The sequence below is a fragment of the Haliaeetus albicilla genome, chromosome 8, assembly GCF_947461875.1.
Source record: "Haliaeetus albicilla chromosome 8, bHalAlb1.1, whole genome shotgun sequence".
Taxonomy (NCBI): domain Eukaryota; kingdom Metazoa; phylum Chordata; class Aves; order Accipitriformes; family Accipitridae; genus Haliaeetus; species Haliaeetus albicilla.
Window position 1 is genome coordinate 1990142 of NC_091490.1, and position 22644 is coordinate 2012785.

General features: G+C 53.8%; 1 protein-coding gene across 3 annotated transcripts; it reads right to left on the minus strand.

Annotated features, from left to right (window-relative positions):
- Window positions 1–402: 402 nt before the first annotated feature.
- On the minus strand, window positions 403–21730 carry IL23R (interleukin 23 receptor). Of its 3 annotated transcripts, XR_011325663.1 has the most exons (16): window positions 20749–21730; window positions 18358–18452; window positions 17290–17583; window positions 17007–17130; window positions 15904–16121; window positions 15562–15707; window positions 14691–14850; window positions 13710–13792; window positions 13235–13451; window positions 12058–12255; window positions 11682–11765; window positions 7925–7975; window positions 7001–7097; window positions 5658–5748; window positions 2875–5187; window positions 403–2753 (listed from the first exon to the last, which is right to left on the minus strand). XR_011325663.1 is itself a non-coding variant. In XM_069788441.1 (15 exons), the coding sequence occupies exons 2-15, from the start codon at window positions 18413–18415 to the stop codon at window positions 4567–4569; spliced, it is 2361 nt and encodes a 786-aa protein (XP_069644542.1). In that variant the 5' UTR covers window positions 18416–18452; window positions 20749–21730; the 3' UTR covers window positions 2790–4566. The 3 variants fall into 3 exon arrangements, 2 of the variants coding, with proteins under 2 accessions (XP_069644542.1, XP_069644541.1); XM_069788441.1 differs by lacking the exon at window positions 403–2753 and having other exon boundaries at window positions 2790–5187; window positions 14691–14769; XM_069788440.1 differs by lacking the exon at window positions 403–2753 and having other exon boundaries at window positions 2790–5187.
- Window positions 21731–22644: the final 914 nt, after the last annotated feature.

The window sequence follows — 22644 nt, forward strand, 5'->3', positions numbered from 1 at the left end:
CAAGATTACTCAGAAAATGTTTCTATTACCTTCATATTCTTCTAGTGTTCCTGTTTCCAAATGCTATATGGTGCTTTCGGACTTTAGATCCCGAGGCTTTTCCAGAGGTAGTAATTGTTACTTACCCAGACTCTGTGGATAACAAACGGAGGCAAAGCGACTTGGTGAAGGTTGTGCAGCCAGCCGGTGACTAAGCTGAGGCTAAAACCCAGCTCTCCTCTGCTTCAGACGCCAAACCAGAATGAATGCTGTGTCCCCCTGCAGAAAGCACGGTAACGGTGGCAGAGCAGCAGCATAAATGATTTAAAATTACAGGTACTGATGCACATTTAATGCATCGCTTTTTATTTATAGGTACTGATGCATATTTAATGCATCGCTTTTTATTATGTGCTAAGTTTATTTATTATTTCTTTATTATGCATTTCGTTTAATTAATTTTCAAGCATACTTTTTGAAGAAGGGTGGTAAACAACGAGTCCCAAAGGGAGAGTTCTCTGGCTGATCTGCACCACGCTGCGGGTAACTCCTCTGCCTGAGCCGAGGGCTTGCGCCCGAGCGAGATCACAAGCTCACACCTGATACACCTTGTACCCACACGAGGGGATGGAGGTAAGAGCAGGCAGTGGATGGCTCTGCTGTTTTCTGAGCCTGCTGACGCTTTGAAGAGCCTACACCCACTTTCTTATTTCTTTTTAGTTTGTTCTCTCCTTCCATTTGTATAAAAAGATCCTTTTTACGGAGGTCGTGTTAGGCCTGTGAATAGCAGCGAGACGCAGCATCGTGGCGCGTCACTGTGGGTCACAAGCTATTCCGCTTTGATATTTAATTCCATTACACTTAGACGAGCGGGCGGCTGCTGGCTGGCACCAATACTGCTCTCCCCGAGCTCTTCCCCAGGCTGGCGAGGGACGTCTCTGCGGGCCCCCGGCTGCCTCTGGCTGGGGGACAAGGACACCAAGCTCCAGGGACGTGGGGTCACCGCTCCTTCCCACCAAGGGCCACGGGGTCACCGCTCCTGCACGCCCAAAAAGCCTGCCTTCTGCAAAGCCCCCCCGCAACTGAAACTTCAACAGCAGCCGCTTTCTCCGAGTTACTCATTCAGCACGAAAAGAAAATGTCTTGTCAAAAAATAATTCCATACAGATTTCACTCGCACGGGATAACGTACAGATGAGTTTGCAATCTCGCGCAGGCTGAGGGAGAGTTACGTGAGAGATCAGTGCTTTTTGGCGCATGCTGTCCGTGGGTAGAGACATTACTCAGCGTATACTTCCTTTATGTGCCTCCAAGGTATATGACCCTACGTTACAATGAAGCTGAACAATCCATGAAACTCACTGCCAAACTGATAAATAACCTGTCAAAATTGCTGGCACAAGATACGGCTGCCAAGAATATAACCAAACTTAGAAAAAGTTTAGAAAATACTGATATCAGGAATTAGAGAGCGTGTAATATTTGAGGGAGGGAGAATAAAACAACGTCATGATTTGACTCAAAACACTGGGCCATCCGTATCTTCAAGGGTTGCTCCCGATGAGGATCTCAGTGTTGGGCTTGCACGCCTATAGTGCAGGACGCTGGTTTACATCCCTAAATACCGCACTTGGCGGAAAAGAAGGCACAGGCGGGATGCAGAGGGCTTTCCAAGGGCAAAGACAAGCAGCAGAGCAAAGAGCGCATCTGACAAGTAAAAATCTGAAACCGAGGACACGATGGGGCATCGGGGTATCGGCCTATTATCAAAACTCCTGCTGTCTTCACGCACCAGTCCGTTTTCCCACCGATGCGTTCTTTGCCAGAGGTGAGCACCACGCGTACCCATCCCAGACCACGCGTACCCATCCCAGACCAAGCCTGTCACCTCTTTTAAACCATTGGTAGATACAAGCACTGTCCAAATGGGTTAGAAGGGAGGGAGAGGGGGAACTGTATTGTATATTAGAAAAATTCAGTTGGAAAAAAAAGAGACGTATACATATACACATACACACACATATATACACATATATTTGTGCTCTTCTCTTTCCATTTTCTCCAGTAACCAGTCCATATTTACCAGATGCATCCATGCAACCCTTTAAAGGAGAAATATTTCCTTCAGCCCCCCCAAGAAATCAGTGGGAGCTTTGCCACTGATGCAGCACGCGTGCATGGTGAGAGCAGGGCAATGTCTCATCCCTGCACCGCTGCCTGCCGAGGGCTGCTGAAGAGGAGAGGAGCTGTGCTCCTCTGGCCACAGATATATTTGCAGGTATCCATCCTGGAGCGAGTTAGCAGGGCTGGGAATTCAACCAGCCTGAAATGTAAGACCAGGCTTTCAGCCTTGTTTTTTGACAAGATGAGCATTTTCACCCACAGGGTTTGGTAGTTCGGGCGATACAGGCACTGTGAGTCTCAGGATGTGGACATTGAAAAAAATACCTTCCCCATCTCACATTTGGGCTGCTGATAGTATGTGGCTGTTCTTTTACAATTTCCTTCCTGCACAGGCGGCAATCACTAATTTTAGACTCGCTTACATGTAAAAGCCACATTTCTGGCTTGGCAACAGTTTGCTGCTTCTAAAGAAGAATCCTACCCTGCCTTGCCAGGTAACTATTACTCTGTACACACTTAAGCGACAGATTTCTTGGGTTGTTAAAAGGAAACAAGTACAGCGCACAACAATGTTGGTTTGAAGGTATCCAGGAGTAAACAACAAAATCGATCCATTTGTGCAACAGCTGTCAGAGAAGCGCATACAGTGCCTAGCAAAAATAGAAAGAAATAATATAATCTCCAGGTTTAGCAGTGCTACTGCAAAAAGTGATTTCATAATACTAAAGTGGATAACTCCAGATAGGTAATGACATGTCGGTTAGCATTTACCTCAGCTTTGCAACTTTTAAGTCTTACAAAAATTTGTCTAGTCTCGCTCTTGTTATTTTACAGATTTTTGGTAATGCACGGTCAGATCCTTTTGCCTTTTAACGTGCTGGTGTTAGCGTCATTCTTACAAGACACGTTCCCTGCAAATATTCCCTGGGCTGTGCGTGGCCGGCTCGGTCGCCCAGCACCCCGTGAGCTACGCAGGCTCCTCGGCGAGCAGAAATCACACGTACGGAGTTCAGAGGCCCTTTGTGCTATTTGTTGTAAAGGGAGACTCAAAGCTATATGCAAAGTCAAGGGGATTCTTGGGACGACGGGAGCCGTGTGCTCTTTGCTCCTTCGCCTGGATGCAAGGTGGGGAAGGCACCGCTGTCTCCAACTGGAGTTTTTGGGGCAGAATTCCCGCGACCTGCCGCAGACAGCCCCCAAACAGCCCGTGTATGAGCTGGGGGAGTGTGGCTTCGCCAGCCTGCAAAGGCTCGTGAAAGAGCAGCCTTGGGCGTGCAAGGGCGTGCACGAGCGTGCGAGGATGTGCACAAGTGTGCATGGGTGTGCACGAGTGTGCGGCTGTGGGACCAGCACCCTTCCCCAGCCCAGCCACAGGCAGCATCACCTCCGCCGGCTGCGGCTCCAGACCGAAACCAGTCTCTGCTGGGACGTAAAAGGTAGGAGAAAAGGACCAGCAGAGCAAACCTCGCAGAGAGCAGCGAGTGCTGAGGATCGCAAACTTCTTTTATGCTTGTATTCCTTAAAAGCATTTGGAGCGTTTCCTTAAAAAGGTGTGGGTGATCAGCGAACAGATTTGTAATCCAGCCTCTCACATTTCCAGGGAGTTTCTGGTAGCTTTAGAAGCATTTTGCAGGACAACCTCTGAAGTCCCAGGCAAACTTTGGAATGATATTGCAGGTGCTCAGCGGGAAGGAGACTCCTGTATTTAATTTTCTGGGGGTCAGAAGATCCAAATTCCCTGTCACGTGCCTAATAAATGCCATTTCGCTGTGCCACATTGCACTTTACACAGCAAGGCTGAGGCGCTGACAAGTTGCTGTGAGATGATAAATCCCTCACCCAAAGTGAAGAATCTGTCTAGTGACCGATTTAAAGAGATTTTAAATCAGCCTGGCAGATGATGAAGGCTTGTTCTTACCTGATGTGGTTTTTATTATTGAATAGGAAAGCATATGAAATTGGGTTATTCTGTCATACAGAAATGAGTTTGTTTTCTTGGTATCCATGTATGCTGTATGATATATAAATCCTCCTCGGTGTAGTGTCTCTGCATTGTCATCCCAAGATACATTACACGCTCCTGTCAGGATGTCTAAGGGATCGTTTTATCCATCCTAACCGCAGTCAGCTCCAGGGACAAAATGCTCCAAACATTTAGCAAGAGAATGATTTTGAATAGTAATTGAAGTATATTGCATCCTGCAAAAAATCACCTGCTCTGTATTTCAGTTCTTATGGGAATCCAAGTTTTATGGGTTTTATGCTTGTGACAACATGAGGTAAGTTTAAAATTGTGATTTACTGGCCAAGGCATTCCAGGCAGCCACAAGAATTTGTAGTCGATTAAGAAGGCAAATTTCAGACTTGAAGTTTTGCTCCAGTTCTGCTGCTTGCAGTCTCAAAGGTTGATGTGTGCCATGGTCACCGCTTTGGGTTTTTTCCGATCACAGCTACAAATCTCTCTCAAAATAATCTCCCGATGCTTTGCGGAAAGCAGGTCTTCATATCCCCCGACTCCTCGTTCATGGCTCTCAGGCAAGAGACCAGCTCATCGGGGACCAGCGTTTGCTCTTGACCGTCGCTGCCCAGCGCGTGTCCCCACTGGTTCTCCGGGAGGGAGCCGTGTCCCCCCAGGGCTGAGCCAAACGCGTGGCTTTGCCCGCTCCGGCTGTTGTTTAAGATGAGGTTGATCTTCTCCAGCAGACAGAGGGGGTGTCCCCCTCCCTCCCCGTCCCACAGGTGGGGAACGGGGCTCGTGTAGTCTCTGAAGAAGACATTCATCTCCGGTTCTGGGAGGTGGGGGGGGGGCTGCGTTTGGTAAATATTGGCGGCCACGTACCCCAGGGGGTTCCCGTCGGACACCTGAGGTTTGTAGTCGGTGATCTGCTCAGGGGTCGTGGTGCTGGCAGGCACCTTGGTCCCCGGGCGCTCCCCGACCTCGGGGACCTCTCTGCTGGGCTTCCTTCTGGTGGCCACGTTCTTGTACTCCTTGTGCGCCGGCACCTCCTCGATTTCCATGACTGCGGGGTCGCTGGTGTCCAAGAACGGCTCGTGGAAACTGCTACTTGTGGAATCACTCTTTTCCTGGAAAAAAAAACGATGACCGTGGGAGCAAACTGGCAAATTTTACCCAGGGGTGAGCTACCATTAGAGCATCCCGAGGAAGAAACGGGGCAATGACGTGTTGTCTTCATCTCGTCTTCCTTCCCACCTCTCTCATCCAATCCCCCCTGTGAAAAGGACCGCAGCGAGGTGGACGGGAGAAGACGGGGAGCAGCTGTGCCTGTCTCCACGCTCCTGCACGCACTTCAAGGGTGGCTTGAGTCAACTGTGGCCACTGAATAAAGAGCATATTGAGGCAAAGTTTAAAGACCTCAGCTAAGCTGGGCTCCCATGCACCTTGGAAATGCCTGGGAAATGATTCCTGATCGGTTCCTGGTCCCTTAGAGATTAATCCTCTTCCCATCCATGTTTCTCACAGCTCTGGAGCAAGCTTTAATCTAAGGGGAGACTAGTGAAGAAAAGCTGGGAGATAATAATAATAGTGCAATTACCTGGAGTGACTTTACCACGTTGCTGTTTTCCATGTGGGGAAAGTCTTCAAACAGCCATTTTGGCAAGAGCGACACAAGGATGGTGCTAATTCTTTACCAAAAAGAAAAAAATAAACGCCAAGACGTTAGTCCATTTTATTAGTCACTTATTCTTCATGCAGGATGAAACTGTCCCCCGGCAGGAGGGGCACACAAGTGCACCCATCCTTCAAGGATGGCTTGGAAGCCCCAGGTTTACCCCATATGGGTGGGGTTTTCCCCATTTGAACTCTAGCTCTTCGTCTTTCAACCTTATTCCCCTAGGTTTGATTCGTGGCGGTGCAAACCTGGAAGCTAAATTACTCTAGGTAAATCCCTTATGTAAAACTTGTCTGGATGTGAAAATGTTGCTAAACTGGAGGGCGGGGGGAAGGACCAAGCTATGCGTATGAATCAGAGGAGGCATGTGTGCCCTGAGCTGATGAAATCAAATACACAGCAGTAATGAAAGTTGATTTTCTTACAGCCAAAGCTGCTGCAGAAATGAAAATAATTTGCAAGAAATTTTAATTTCGCTGAGCTTTGCTGACGTCCTGGTGCTTCGCTGCGTTCCTGGGAAAATACACAGTCCCTGTTGTTGCTGAAATGCCCGTGTTTCACAATGACATCGAGAGCAGAAGAATTAGGCTGGGTTCAGGAACCAAAAGAGGCAGTCCTTCGACATCCTCTACCCCAGGTCTCCTCTCCCCTATTTCTTGTTTTGTTGGGAAGATCCAACCAGCAGTGCTGTGCCACAGAGGCCACCCATTCCCCTGGATTTGTGTCGCGGACAGCAGCGCCTGGACTCCTGGACATCCCTGTTCCAGCTACTGGGCAAACTGGGATAGATGAGTGCTGGTTTGCAAGGGTGCCTGGCAAACAGCAGTCAGTGTTAAAACCAGTTTTAAGGTCCTCCCCATTGAGTTTTCCAGCTGCTCCACTCTCCAGTCTCCGCCTGTCCCTCAGGGTCCAGGCGTGAGGGGCTTCAGCATCCCCTCCTCAGTCAAAACTGGGAGTAACAAGTCCTAGGACAAAACTTACCTACAGAGGTTATGTTTTTCCTCTCGTTTTTTACCCCCACCCTTATATCTCTGTAAAGGCTAGCCTTTACAGAGGAATGATTTTTTACTTTTTTTGTTGGTCTCTGCCTTGCTGTAGAGCACACAAATGTCATTTCATATACCAATCTGCTTAATGGGTGAAGTCGCCCTCAGTAAGAGCAGGCTGCAGTGAAAGGGACTGGTTTCTGTAGTTAATTTTAAAATATTCTGGAAGAAAAGTATGAGTTGAAAATAAGGAACAAATCGTGGAGGAGAAGGCAATACCTTTTTCTGGCTGATTTTTTAAACATCAGAATTAACAGAACAGCTGACAATATGACCACGCTGACGCCCAGTCCCAGGAAAACTCCAATGTCATCATCTGAAAAAGGATAGAGAGGAAAAAGGTCGATCGGGTGGCCCTGCTCTGCCGCCCCATCTGCCACAAGGTTCGTTGAAGTAAAGGGAAGACCTTTGCTAAAACAGCCTTCAGCGTTTCACCTGCCCTTTTGCTCCTCAGTGAACAAAGCAAAGCCATAACAAAAGCAAAACGAAAACTGCCGTCCCATCCGCGCTGTGCTGTGACCAGGCACTGCAGCCCCTTCCCCTCGCAATCACCACGCAGGGGGGATTCAGCCAAGTAGTTCGAAGAAGTGTGGTCACGGTCTTAAACCATTTCCTACGCAGCCTTACTACCTCCAGAAACACTGAAGTCAATTCTTCAGCTTATGTTGGTTTTGCTTTTGGTTTAAGTACTGCAACAGATCATAACGTAACCTTTACCAGAAGATGTGCAAACCAGAGCATAACCGAAGTTAGAAACATGGATGGGAAATGCTTAGACGAGTCTCTGGTTCAAACTGCGAGATTGAAACAGTCTATTGCTGGTATGCTACGTGTGAGTGTTACCTTGTATTTTCCTTGTTTTCTTATCTCCTACTGGTCGTAATGTACATTATACTATAAGTCTCATGAAGAAGCAAAACTTAAGGCTTGCATTATGCGGGTGCTATTCATCCATGAGAGCACCGCAGCCTTTCCTGCCATGCGGCTCATGTCCCCACAGAGTGCAAAGTTGCTTTTCAGACTCCTCCAAAGTGTGAAAGGGAGCTTTTGCTTCCCCATCGCCAGGTGCTGCTCGGGCTAAAACTTCCACTTCTGGTCAAGGAGAAAGTCTGGCTTACCAAGTCTGAGCTACTATCTTCTTACCATGGGAGATCTCGCTGTAGGTGCTGCCCAGGACCTGGTCCTCCGACGGGACTTAAACAGAGAGAGGAAAAAAATGTCCATAACTTCATTTAGAGGACAGTGGGTGACATAGAAGCTATGGCTTATTTTTATTTTGTTAATATTGTTTAGAAAAGTAAATAATGGTATAATGAGAAAAATAAAGCCCCCTAAAGTAATTAGTAACTCCAGCTCTGGCTGGACTCTACTCAATCTCCTATTTCTCAGAGATCCAATTAAACGAGATGTTGATGAACACATAACACCAATTACAAAACATCTTCCACGCACACCGCTCCCCTCAGCACCTGAAACAAGAATCTAGACTTCCTGAGGAACCGTACATCATTTTTCACGAGTCCCTACAGATTATTTCCCAAAGTGTGTGACCCCCATGGGACTGAATTTTCTGATGGCATCCGTTTGTGTGACGGGCTGTGCGGTGAGGGAAGATCTGCAGCTAAAGAGCCTGCCATGGCAAGACGCGTATTTTTGCTAAAACAAGCAGCGAGCTTTCTTCGGGGGGGTCACCCTGCAAGAAAAAGGGTCTCTGCTGGGACGTGCACGGCGTGCACGCTCCCCCTCCGGAGAACGTGTCCCGCCGGAGCATCCCGGGCAGAGCACGCAGGAGGGAGGTGTGCTGGGAACGTAAGGGAGTGCTATTGCAAGGACAAGGAAGGGAGCCGGTCCCTTTTCACCACGAGCAGGACAAGAGTCGTCATCTTGGACTGCAGCAGTTAAAGCACGGGTCACCGAAGAGGACAACTGGTCTAGCAGCAAGGAGGAGCGCCAGGGTGGGTTGCCTTTTCTTGGAAATGCAAGAGCAGTTTCAGCAAACATCTGTCGGGAATGGAAGCAATACAGCTGATCTTCCCTTGGGACGGGGTAATCTTCCTCTCCAGCCTTGCTCCCTATGATTTGGCTGTGTCTTTCAATGGCGGTGAGCATTGCTGATGTGGTTGTGGGTCCGCGTTGGGTTTGAAGGAAGGGAAATGCCCCCAGAGCGGCTGGCAACATAAAGGGCCCCTTTTGCAGAGTCATCCGTGCAAGTACAGCTCACACTGGCAGCGGGGTTTTCCCAAGACAGCAAATTGCCAATACTGGGAAATTTGGGAAGGGCAGACTTGCAAGAGCATCTTTAGAAGTACAAGAATCCAGGTGCTTTATGAAACGCCTCATTTGCATGTCTGAAAACTCCTCCATGCCCTTCAGCTGGCTGACTGCTTTAGGAAAAATCCTGCTGCTCCCCATGTTTGCCTCTCTGTCCCCGAAGCCGGCGGTCCCAGCAGGGCAGGGACGAGAAGCCACCTCCTCCGCAGAGGGGGACCGTCACCCGGCTCATGGCGAACGTCTGCTTGTGGCAGCAGAGGGCTGAATGCATTGAAGCAGAGCATCAGCATCAATCAGAAGAGCAGCCAGCACCCTCACCTACAATCACAGAGCTTCAACTGGCCAGGACAATTAAGGATATCCAGCTTAATATATCCTATATATATAATATATATATAATAATAACCTAAAAAACACAGGCCACCTGGTTTCAGCCAGTGATTTCTGCAACAGAGTAACCCATCCGTTGAGATTGGTTTAGATGAAAATGAGTGAAAACCTTTTGGAATTCACAGCCTTTAATGAATAAAACAGCAGCGGTCAAAGGATGGAGCTTATCCAAGCCTGGTGGAGCAAGCCCTGTTCCGCTTCTGTTTGGTACTTGATTCGCAAGGACCAACGCGAATCCAAATGCAATTTCTGCCTCTCCAAAGGGCAAAAAAATCCCAGTAGAAAGTACTGCCTTTGATTTTGTGCATTTGAAGCACACGCATCTCCTAGCAGAGCTCCCGGAGTTTGAGTATTTCGGTTCCCTAAGTAGAGCGTGTTTGCAGTACAAGCCCACTCAGCTGGAGTGCGCTGCAGGCGCTGCAAAGCATCTCTCAAATACATGGGATTGTGGAAGGCAAGTGCTGGAGTACATCATTCTGCAGCCTGGGAATTCAGCTCTTTGGGGGGCAGGTGTCACTGGCACATTGAACTGGTATAAAATAACAAAAATTAATATGCCTGCAGCAATGCCTTACTGACGATGGACGGGCTCAATCTGAATAAAGAAGAAAGAGGTTCAACCTGTGGGGTCAAGCTGGAGGACTTGACTGCGGGTGTCAGCCGTGGGTTGTGTCGGTGCTTTGGAAGCAAACCTTGTCACAGGCACGAGCTTCACTGCTGCCTTATGTTGGCACTTCCCCACATAAACCCCCAAGCTTTGTTAAAGGAGTCTCTGCAACCACTAAGGATAAAGTCTCTATTTTTAAGCATTTAACACATTTCCAAGCCATTTGCTAGTGCAAAGGTTAGAGCATCCTCCCTTTGACACCCAGCTCTTCCCCCTTCCACGCAGACGGAGACCTGCTGCCGAGATTTAAGCCCACTTGAGGATCAGGACCCTGGAAATTCATGTCGCCAGAGCTGGAGGTGCCCAAACCCCGGCCTGCCCAGAGCCAAAGACTGTCAGCGTGTCTGTGAGCATAACACCTAATTGGCAGGGCTAACAGATGTGAACAGCCCGGGATGAATCGGCCAGGAACATTTGTTTCCATTTCTCGGGGAAAAAATTGAATAACTGCCCTTCTCAAAGCTGCGAGGGGTGCCAACCAGAAACACAGAGCCGGTTTGTCACAGGGAAAGTATCTGAGCAGCTTCAGATAACCCACCTAAAACTGCATCACAGCATGGGACAGTGAAGTGACGACATCCTCAGGTGTTACCCCTGCTCTGCCAGGGCAGGGAGGGCACTAACGGGTCTTCATAGCCCTGACCAGCCTCACCTAGGACCTCCACCCACACCCCCTGCCCCCGGGATATTTAAGCTCAGCCCTGGGTTATAAACTGTGTTGGAGGAGCTCTGGAGGTCCTAGGAGTGATCCATAGACTGATTTCACCTCAGCCCTCCCTTGTCTCCATGGACCTGCGCAGCCATCGCTGGATGCTGCGTGCAGCATCCCTGCATGCAGAGGGGTTTTGCCTGCGCTGTGGTGGCCGTGGAGCAGGTACGGTGGTGCTGGGAGGGTGCTCAGCGCTCGGATGGTGAGCGGTGTGGGGGTTATCCTGGTTCACCTGGGCGAGGACCAGCAGTGGGATGGAACGGCTCAGGGAGCTCGGCGTGCCCAGCTCCTGGGGACAGCCAAAGCCAAGGCACGCAGTGCTTGAGATGACGATAGTCCTTACTTTCCCTTGTAAATTGGGCTATGCTCTTACCTAAAACAGTTTCCAGAAGCGAAGCCTGCCTGCTCCCCGCTCCAGGTAAGAAAGGGCAAGCTGCAGCTTGGCCGGTTGGTCTCTGTAAAAGTTGTTTTCTATGTTTTGGTTTATCTGTAACATTTTACTGTCAAATGTGCAAAGCAGCAACCTCACCTTTTCTATCACAAAAAGGGAGCATGAGCCCATTGGTGTACCTTGTGAATTAAGACGTGGTTCTCGTGTGCGTTAGATCTCTAGCTCCTGCGCACAGAAGGCTTTCATACAGATGCATTGATAAAAAGATCCCTATTTTCATGTCCTGCGGCCAAAAGGTTTTGATCTAGAGCCCTGCTTTCCTCTGGTCAACGGGAAGGGTTTGCATCTTGTTTCTAAAACTAAGTCAGTCCACAAAACTGGCAGGCTGTGGGCACACCGGGAATGGAAGGGCCCGCTGAGCTCCGCAGCTCTATTGCAGCTAGCGGCAGCTTTTCCACCCCCCTGGGCTTACCTTGGCCGCAGCTTGGTTTGCTGACTCCGTCGGGGTAGACCGCATATACCGACACGTTGATGCGACCTCCTGGTACTGCCTCTTCTGGAAAGGAGCAAGATTTGCCTTGAAAATGTATTTGTAAGCTGCTGTGAAAGCTCTCGGCTTGCTCAAGGGCTTCGTCCTCTTTCCCTCTCACCTTCACCCGGGAGACCCGATCCCACCGACTGCCCTCGCTCCTCCTTGCTCCCAAAGGGCTCTTCACGGTCCCACTCTCCAAAAACTAAGTGGCCAGGGGCTCAATTTCACATGAAACTCTGCCTTTCTGATATATTTTGGCTGTATAATATCCTGATGAACCACACCAAACAGCGAAATGACTCCTGGAGTATCTTACCTTGGATGTACGTGTGTGTTTCCTGGCATGGGACTTTCTTCCAAAAATATTGCTCCTTCTGGCCATACTGGGCGGTGGAAACCCACTCCACTATGAACCAGAGCGGGGACCTCCCGCTGCGGCGGGGGGGCTGCCAGGCCACCGAGATCCCGCTCCGGTTCTCGGGCTTCACCTCCACAGCCACCGGTGCCGGGAACTCTGCGGAGAGAGACGGCAGGGGGGCTGTCAGCCCAACCTCATCTTTGAAGAGCAGAAGACTTTGGAAGGGTCAGCTAAACCCAGGTAAAATGTGTCTTTCCTGAAAATGTTTAAGGATGAAGAGGGAACAAGAAATTCTAGAATGTAGTGGGGTTTTATATACATATATATATATATATATATATATACACACACACATGCACACACATATATATATAAAAATACCAATATCTATATTTTTATATCTATACATCTATTTTTTTATATATCTGTGCTCACATACACATATCGCGAAAGCACATCTTCAGCTTTGTCATGTCTCATCTGAAATGCTTTACCTGTCATTTCTTACAAGAAAGGCACATGATTCTGATAAATATGAGAGATTAGAGAATTTTTTCCACCTTATTTCTCTTTAGTTTCTTTTTAGTCATGTATTTGTCCTCAATTTGAATGGGACTTTCCCCTCCCATTGCTCATTAAAAGGCACACTTTTAAAAAATAGGAAAGTGTGGTTGTGGGGAAAACCACACAACCTGTAGTGCAGGGAACCTAAGGTGGCCCAGAAAGGAATTTTTTTTTTTTTCCCTCCCTTTCTGTTTGCAAGGACCCAGCTCCCAGCTGGGGCTGTCTCCCTGCCAGAGGCAGCAGGAGCTATTTTTGGGAGCACGGAGCAGAGGAGCACCCTTGCACCGAGCCCGCTGCCCACCACCAGCCAGCACAGGCAGGACAAACAGATTTTTAAGCTTGTTGCTGCAGCCTTCAGAGGCCAAGGGCTGAGATAGGCGCCTGCGGAGCATCTCCATCGCCAGGGGATGCCGGCCTCGTCCGGAGGACATTGTGTCCCCTTGGAAAAGCTCTGCCGGGGCTTTTCCCTTGCTTTAAAGCCACGCACGCACAACCTAGCATTTTTTTCCCCTGCCATCCTGCTAAAAGCTGGTCTCTGTTAAAGCTGCCATTGCTTTGTGCGAGATCCTACCTTCCTGGCCGCCGGCACCTCGGCCGAGGGTGATGTTGGCGGGGCTGGAAGCCCCCCTGGAGTTGTGAGCGGTGATTTGGAGGGCACGGGCTCCGGGGGGGACCAGGACGCTGCACGCCGTGCTGGAAGTGTTGCAGAGGAGCATCGCTCCCCGGGGGCTCTCGGCGGTCACGGTGTAGCCCAGGATCTTCCCGCGGGCATCCCGGGGCGAGAGGGGCTGCGAACGGCCGGAGAGGGGATGGGTGAGGGGTCTGACCCCCAGCAGCCCTGGCGCAGGATAGACGTCCCCTCAGCTGGGCAACGGGGACGGATTTTTGCAAGGATGGAGAGGTTTTGCCCCAAGAACGTGTTGGGGTCTCCTCTTCCCCCCCCCCCCCCATCTCTTTGGTCCAAGGGCATCACCTTCCACCACCTCTCGGCAGGGGCTGTTCTCGCGCGGGGAAATTTCACAGGAGCCGCCCAAAAAAGACTTTACCTTGATCAAGACCGTCACCTCGCGGCTGCCGTTCGAGAACGCCGGGCCCAGCCGCCGCCAGACGTCGGGTGCCGCGGCGGGGGCTGCGGGAGGAAGCGTGGGACGTGGCGTGAGCTCCCGAAGGGGAACCAGCCGGGGATCCCACCCATGCGTGGGGCTCCCACCCACGGACGGGGCTCCCACCCACGTGCAGCATTTGCAGAAAGCCACGCTCGGCCGGCGGCTCCGTGCTGCACGGCTTTGCTGCTGCGGAGAGGAAACAGCCCGGGCTGAAAAAAGCAGCGAGCGCTGCTTTTTAGGGCGAGCGTGTCCCCGGTTTCCTCGCTGCAACCGGGATGTAAGGGAGGGCATCGCTCCTGGGGCGTCTCGGCCGAGATAACGGAGCCGGCTGTGTCTAAGCTTATCCTGGTGTTAGTAACTGGGATGCAAAGAGGGGAAGGCAACAAGGTATGTGTCGGATGACCCAAGACAACAGGTCTTGGTGGGACACTTTTCCACCTAGGGCCAGAGGACTTTTCCCTGCTGCCAGGGAGCAAGCCAGCTACCAAAGACGGATACGCATATCCCATCCCTCTTTTTGTACGGAAAAACCACGTGCCTGCAAAGCCCCTCTGGCATCTTTCCAGCTCCTACCGTACCGCCGCAACCTGAGGAATCTGCCAAAATCACCATGACCCGCAGCCCGCCGCGGGGCCGGGAGCCCTCGGAGGGCATGAGACAAGTTGCCGGCTTACGACAGTGCTCAGCCCTTGGCCGCAGCGTGGGGACGGTGGCGATGCCACAGCGTCGTGCCCGACGTCTGCCGACAGCGGTCTCCCGTGTCACTGAGCTGACTCGAGGATGCTAACGGGATGCCCAGCATCCTGAGCTTGGGCCGGGTCCCCGCAGAGCATCTCAAGGAGCTGATGGGCTGCTTTTGGGGGAAAAAAAAAAAAAACAACAAAAAAACCACAGGGAGAGCAGTGCCGAGGCTGAGCGTACCTGCCTCGGGGGTGGTGTAGAGAAAAGGGGTGCTCCAGGCGCTCCAGGGGCTGTCGGCAGGGCTGAGCCGGCACCGGACCTGAAACGCGTACTGGGTGTTACTCTGCAGGTCGTGCTGCGAGCGGGACCCGTGCTGCGCCGTGCTGTCCCACTCCTCCACCTGCAAGGGAAGCGGGGTGCTAGGTGGGGAGCAGGATTGTCCCCCCACCGCTGCTGCCGCCGGCCCCAAAATGTAAAGTGGGAGCCGGCGGCGGTCACTGTCTTCCTCTTCTACGTGGATGGGGACAGGCAAGGTCCTCCCCGAGGACACGGGGCTGGCTAACGCACTGGGCAAGCTGGGGTGGTGCAGCGAGAGCCCCCAGCCGGCTACATCGCTGGGCTTCTGACACCATGGCAATTTGGGGGGGGGCTCTGGTGGGTGCCGGAGGTTTCCGAAAGGGACCCGGGTGGAGCTGCCCGCAGTGCGGTCATGTCTGCGAGTGTGCAGGGACGACCGATGAAGCGTGCGTGCACTGAGCATCCCTAGAGGCTTTTCTGCCTCCTTGCAGAACTAGATAACGTTCGGAAATATTTTGAGTTTTGCCCTTTTGCTTAAAAAGCAGAGATGATAACCCTGCCTGAAAGGTGCTCTCGGAGGGCATTGGCTGTTCTGCCCTGACAAAGGTGGGGGGCTGCCCACGGCTGGGGGTGCGTGCCCCCCCCAGGCACAGAAGCAAAGGGGTGGGTTTTAAATGACCCCCCCAAATGCTCCCATTGCCCGTGGATTCTTAGGGCTCTCCAGAACTGGTGCATCTCCTAACATGGGGCAGCTCACACACATGGATCTGAGGGTGGGGGGGAGTCTTTTTGGGGGGGTCCCAGGCCATCTCACATGCCACACCGGGGCACCCGTGGCTTTGTGTCGCTCCTCGCAGCGCACGTTCTCCAGCAGCGTCTGCCTCTTCCAGCGGATGGTGGTGGTGGGAGGCGACGTCTCCATCGTCTCGGCGCCGGCGACCAGGGGTAGAGCGGGAACCACTGCGGGAAGAGCCGGGAAAACGTGGATCAGGGGGTCGGCACGTCCCGGGGGCTGCCCTCCCACCCCCCAGCCGCATTGCCCGTGCATCTCCCTGAAGCGACATCTCAGCGCGGCGTGTACGGCTACGCACAGCCCCAGCATGCAGCGCAGCTCACGGACAGATGGACGGATGGATGGATGGATGGATGGACATACCGAGCTCCTGCAGGTCGAGGCGCCGAGGAGGCGAGCGGGCAGCACCCAGCGCGTTGCTGGCCTGCACCCACGCCGAGTAGCGGGTCCCGCCACGCAGCGCGCTCAGCGGCACCGGCAAGCCCGCGGGGAAGATCTCCTCCTCCTCCTCCTCCTCCTCCTCCTCCTCCTCCTCCTCAGCATCCTCCTCCTCAGCATCCTCCGCCACCGCTGTCCCCACACTGGGAATCAGAAAGCAGCCCCGGTCAGAGCCTGGCCCAGCATCGTGCACCCGCTGGCAAGGCAAGCCCGACTCTCAAGGGGGCACAGTCATCTCCAAAACTGGGGTTTGTCACTCTTAAAGCAAGCTAGAAAGTAATTGCCTTCGGTTCTTGATGTTTCTGCAGGGCATTTGCATTTTTGCTGTAGGAAGTGAACTTTCTCAGTTCTTTCTGGCTGCGCGGTTGAACCTAGGCAAATTTAAGCAGGCAGTTAATCACTTTACAAAGCCTACGTATGACGGGATTTAATGCATTTACTTCAATAATTGAGTCAGATTAATTTTGAAAGCCTGCCGGTCTTGTGTCGCGGGTGCTTCGGTGTCAGACATGGCACAAAGCATCCCGGGCTGGGTAGGAAGGGCTGCGGCATGCTGCGCGGCAGCCGGCACGCCTGCTTCAGGTTCGAGCTTTTGTACTCTGCTGGGGTTTCGGTTTCGGGGTTTGGGCAGCGCTAGGTGCACACCGCCGGCTGCACCCTCTCTGCACGCCCTTTAACTTGGAGAGAATCAATGCACCTGCAAAAAAAAGGCTGTAACGCGTTGGTGCAACGTTTGCCAGGCCACTAGTAGCACCGAGCGCGTAAGGTCCACCCTGCGGAATCAAACCCGTGGTTTAAAACGCGGTTTGCGAGCAGGAGACGAGGAAGATGTCAGCTTTAGAAAGCGTAAGTAGGGCACGGCGCCCGACCCAATTCACCGCCGGCGGCAGAGCAGCCCCGGTGTCACCCAGCTTCGTGGCCGCTGCGTCCCGGCCGCTCCGCCGGTTACCCCTCTCCTTCCCCGGCCCCGTCCGGGTGGTCGCATCGCCCGCCCCGCAGCCCCCCGCCCCGGTCCCACGGGACCTTACCTGCGCAGGTGGAGGGCGTAGCGGGTGCTCAGGTGGGTCGGCCGTCCCGTGTCCCACGTGCACGCCAGGCACCCCGAGTGCTCACGGATGGTGCAGGTCAGGTTGCCGGGGGGGTCCGGAGGGTCTGTGGAGGTGAGGTCAGGCAAAGCGTGCTGACACCCCCTCCCCGCCCCGAGCGGTGCCAAATCCAGGCTGCTGTAACCCCCAACCCGCCCCGACTTCCTCGGTGCTGGCGGCTTAACAAAAATCACCGAAACCCCGTCGCCGCGGGGGGGTTACTCACAGCCGGCCAGGACGTGGGTGCCGCACACCAGCTGGTGCCGTTCGCTGTCGGAGCAGCGGGCGAAGCAGGCGACGGTCCCGAAGGGCATTCGGAAATCGCGCAGCTGGAGCCGGACGGTGCTGCTGTTGAGGGGCTGGAGGGGACCCTCGGCGAGGCTGTAGTTGAGAAGGATGAGGAACTTGGCCCAGGGGCAGCCGAGGGTGGAGAGGCAGTTGATGGAGACGTCGGAGCCCATCCGCACCACCGGCGCGGGCTCGATCCAGACGTGCCCCGAGCACTTGATGTTCGCGACACCTGCGCCAACACCCCACGGGTCAGGGCGGCTCCGGGTGGGCGTCCCACGGGAGGAGAGGATGCCCGCGGGCTGCACCGCTCCGCGCGGGCGGTCGCCTTTCCGGGATGCGGGCGGCAGCGTGGCGGGACCCCGCGGCCCCCTCGCTCCCCTCAGCCCCTCCAGGATGGGGATAAACCCCCCCCTGCCTTCAGCAGTGACCCAGCAGCTGGTGACTCATCCCCTCGGATCAGAAACGGCTAGTTTCACCCATTTTAGGTTTTGCTTTAATGCTTAAATGACTGCAGGGAAATAACCCGTAGTCTTGAGAGCTCTGATCCCCCGAGATTAGGGCGGCAGCCCCCGCGCGGAGGCACAGCCTGCCCTTCGCTATCAGATGAGGCTTCTGCAGCAGCCCCGGCAAACCCAGCTCACAGCCGGTATCGGGCTCGATCTGGCCTTCCTGGAAAGGGTGCAGCTGAGCTCCGGCTTCGTGTGCGCGGAGGCAGGGTCACACCGCTCCTCGCAGACGGTGAAACGCCAGCATGCTTCAACGTGGCTGCCCGTGGCCCCGCTCCAAGGATGCGAGCAGGGAGGAGAGGGTGCTGCAAGGCGTGGGACCCCCCCCTTGCAATGCTAAAAAAGCGCTCCCCCCCCCGCCAAATCCATAGCTGTAGCCCTATAATTTTCCTACTCCCACTCCGATTCCCCAGCAGGGACAGGGCATTTGCTCCGGCGCTCAGCGAGGGTGATGCCGTAGCGGCTGCGCCGAGCCATGCCGCGCCGCCGCCGCTTACCTCCGCACAGGCAGCAGAGCAGGACGTGGAGTGCCAAAGCCTCGCCAGATCCCGCCATGGCCTGGGCTGCGGCCGCTGCCCGCGCCTGGCATAGTCTGGGGAGGGAGGAAAAATGTGAATTATCCCACCAGCCGCACCGCTGCCCGACACGGCCGGGTCTGCCCTCACCCCAGGGATGCTCGGGGACCGCGCCGGAGGTGGCCGTGGGGATGCACGGCGAGGGTTTCGTTGGGGATTTGGGGTCAGGCCGGGTCGCGCCAGCAGTGGGAGCGCAGGGAGACGGGCCCGTGGGCACACGGGACTCAGTGTTTTGGGTAACGGGCACCCCATCAGCAGAGCCCTGTGTCCAGCCCCGGTGAGCAGCCTCGAGGCCGCTTTCCCCAAGATTCCACCTCTGGTGACATTTCTCTTAGTTTTCATAGCCATGAAATTTCTCCAATCCTTTCCTTATACAAACCCGTATGTTCATGCAGTTTTTGGTAGCCCACAGGCTGGACAGCCTCACCTCCACCTCCGGGCAGGTGATGGAGCAAACCCCCAAAAACCAGCTCCCAGCACACGCAGGAGGACCAGGAGGTGATGGGAGCAGGCAGCGTGGATTTACAAAAGGGAAATCACGCCTCAGCAGCCCGAGAGCCTTCCTCGAAGAAGACTGGTGTGCTGGGTGAGGGGGTTGCAGGGGATGCTTCTGTTTTCATCCTGCCCCTCTGCTCAGCCCTGGGGAGGCACATCTGGAGCGCTGGGTCCGGGGCTGGGCTCCCCCCAAAACAAGAGAGACAGGGACAGACTGGAATGAGTCCAGCAAAGGTGCCTGAGGGTCTGGAGCACCTGAGATGTGAGGGAGGGCTGGGAGAGCTGGGGCTGTTCAGCCTGGAGAGGAGAGGGCTCAGAGGGGTCTTATCCTTGCATATATATGTCTGCTGGGGGAGTAGAGATGAGGGAGCCAGACTCCTCTCAGTGGTGCCCAGGGACAGGACAAGAGACAATGGGCTCACATTGAAAATCAGGAAATTCCAGTTAAACGTAAGAAAAAGCCCTTTAAGGATGGCCAAGCATGGGGCTGGCTGCCCTGAGGGGTTGCTCTGCAGTCTCCATCCCTGGAGATGCTCAGACCCCCCCAGACACAGTCTCATGGGACAGAAGCATCCCCTGTTTCCATAACACCTTTCCCACCCCCTTGCTGTGGCGGGTCCTGCCTGAGCCGAGCAATGGCTCTTCCTGGCCGTGCTCCCCCCCCCCGCCCCGAGACAGTCCCAAAATCCCAGGCAAGGGCTTTCCCTCTCTTTCCAAGGAGCCGCGCTCATGTCCGCATCCCACAGCCTTGCCTGAATTTTCCCCTGCTCACTTCACCTTCCTCCCCAGCCTCTTTGGATTCACCCCCCCCTCCAGAGGTGAAGCCCAGCCTTGCCAGCGAGGGGGGAATTGCACTTTTCCAAGAGAAACATCCACCTGGGAGCAGCTTTCACGGCACACCCGAGCCCCCCCGAAGGCTGGGGCGATGCTGCGATGGGCGCAGGGCTGGGTGCTGGGCAGACCCTTGCCATAGCCTTCCACCCCGTTCACGTGCACGGTGCTGAAAACTGAGCAAAGCCCCACGCCTCTGTGGTTTTCTTTTTAAGCCCGCAATAATTAAAAGAACCCTATACAAAATCTGATGTTAGAAATGGCAAGTTTCCCCTTGAGGGACAAGCTGAACCAGAGTCCACTGTGAAAGCTTCAAAATGATGTTGTTCGACCCAAACCAGGCTACTAGCTACAGCTAATGCTTTTGTATTTCTCCTGCTGTGTGCGCTGACCTCGTTTGTTTTAAGGGCTGTGCAAGTATTCGTAATGATTGAGTCAAATTTCAAGTGCCTTCCTATTACCTGACCCACTAAGAGAACTTGAAGGCCTTCCAATTGCCTGTAAACCTTCTGCAAGTTAGAACAAATGAAAAAAAACAACCAAGCCTCGTGCTCTATGAAAAGAGCTGAAAAGACAATAAATCTGCCTGACTGCCAGCTCTAAGACAAGATCGCAGGCTCTGCCTCCTCTGGGGATCACTCACATTCGCGTTTTTATTCCAATTTACGGGCATTTGCAAACTCCGGGCATTTGCAAACTCCAAAGCCAGAAGGAACGAGACCGTTGTCGAGAGACGATGGGTCTTTGATTTCATCTCTACTAAAAAGCCTCCTCGTACGCTAGCGCTAAAGAAACGCGAAGCAAATGAAGAAGGAAAAACTGTCCCGGTTGTGCAAGCCCAAACCATGCAAAATCTTTACCAGCAATGTGTGTCAGAGGTGGCTAACGCACATAAGCAGCAGCTGAGAAACACGAGCGGGGATTTTGGGGGGCTTTAAACCCGGGTGGTAGTGGGCTGGAAGCTGGGCACAGCGGGGGGGTCCTTACCTTGCCAGTCCTCAGGACATGTGCTGCCGGGCCCCTCTGCCTGCTGCTGCGGCCGGGGCTGTCGAGCACGGCGAGAAGCATCAGCAAGTGTCAGCAAGCCTGACCTAGATAGCTGTGTCGAGAAAAACTGAGAGTTTCCAGTCTGAGTCAGTCCATGGGAAAACCCAGCATCCCTTAAAGGAACAGCCCCGGGGGGGGTTTGCCTTTTTAGTCTTTAAGTTGTTACAGGATTTGGAGTCATCCCGGCAAGTGTAAGTCCATCCCGAATGGATTTTTAGGATGGTGTGGCTGTGTGCGAGGCGACAGGAGCCCAGCGGAGGGGTCCTGGGGAGCCGGGCTGAGCTCCATCAGCAAAAGAACGTTTTTCTAACTAATCCCAGAAGCCTACAATGTAAAACTCCTCAAGGCCTGAGGCTGTTTTCACCGGCACCGAGCGTCACCCCCTCTGCTTGTGCCGGACCCCAGCTCATCGGAGGATGCTACGGGGCTGCGGACCCCCGGGGTGGGGGGGCAGAAGGGGCCGAGGCTCCGGAGCTGCCCCGGTGCTCTCCATCCCACCGGCTCCCACCGCTGCTCCCAAACCCCTCCGGCTGCAGAACCCGTGGCTTCCTTTTTCATATCGGTTGAAGAGTTAACCTCAATAACAGTGTTAACCTCATTAGACGCTGCAACCACAGGAAATACCGCACCGCTCGCTCGCCTCTGCCCTCGCAGAAGGAAACGTTGGGGAACATAATTTCTCCCCCCACCCCGGGCCAAGGCAGACCCTTCCTCTGCCGGGGCTGCTCTGGGTTTTGACTCATCCATGGGGGGTTTTTTTGTAAAAGTGAAGGGTGGGTGAAAGCAAGAGCAGTAGCCTGCTGGCACCGCGGGGGTGAAGCCTCACTGTGTGCTGAAACTATAACGTGCAGTTATAATAACATATATGATGCATCTGTATGTATAGTTATACGCAGCCCGAGCAAGCTCGGGAGGGTTTCGGTGGGAATTTTAGTTTCAGCACGCTACGGGTGTGTTTAATGCGTTCTGTAATGAAAGTATTTGTATTAATCTATTGAAAACCATTTTCAGGAGGAGGAAGGGGGTGTCTCGCCTTGCGGGTGGGCTTTGCTGAGATTCGGGAGTCCTGGCGTGGAGGGGAGCGAGCTGAGGAGGGTCCGGGGGGATCCCAGTCCCCTCTGCAGAGCTGCTGGGGCAGAGGGGTCGTTTGCCGGCAGCGACAGAGCTGGGGCTGAGGAAGGAACGCTGTGGGGCACACATCTGGGGCGAGGGCTGCACATCTGGGGCCAGGGCAGCGTCGCAAGCGCGCACATCTGGAGCCAGGTTATGTCACCTGGATCTGGGGTTGCACCGCGGGTGCGCACATCTGGAGCTGGGACGGCACCGAGGGCAAGCACATCTGGGCCCAGGCAGCACACCTGGAGCCAGGGCAGCACATCTGGAGCTGGCATAGCCCATCTGGAGCCAGCACGGCGCATCTGGCTGTGGTACGGTAATGCCTCCAGCCACGGTGCGTCGTGGCTGCTCCCCAGCACCCCGCCAGCCTCGGAGCCTTCCCGAGCTGCTGGTTCCCGTATTGCCCAGACCATCAGCCTTTTCTGGTGCCAGTTAAACTCGTGTCTTCTTATCTCTTCCTGAGCGGCCGCAGCGAGCTGTGGCTCAGTGCCCCGATGCTGCCAGCCCTTGGGCCGGTGGGGAGCAGAATAAGTGCTCAGGCCCGGCTCTTTCCCACGGCTTGCTCTTCCCGGTGCTCACAAAACCCAGTTCCTTCTGGGTTTGGAAACCGCTCGGGTTTCCAAACCCCATCGTGCCTCTCACTCCTTTTGCGGCTCTTTGTGATTTGCTTGGATCTTCCTTACAGCCTGATGTCCAAAGGTGGTTTTGCTGCAGTTGTTC

Coding starts and splice junctions, on each gene's coding strand:
- IL23R (XM_069788440.1), bottom strand. CDS start 18,415: ATGGCGGGATCTGGCGAGGCTTTGGCACTCCACGTCCTGCTCTGCTGC. Junction 17,584..18,357: donor GCTCTGCTGCCTGTGCGGAG/GTAAGCGGCGGC, acceptor GTGTTGGCGCAG/GTGTCGCGAACATCAAGTGC. Junction 17,131..17,289: donor CACCCACGTCCTGGCCGGCT/GTGAGTAACCCC, acceptor TCACCTCCACAG/ACCCTCCGGACCCCCCCGGC.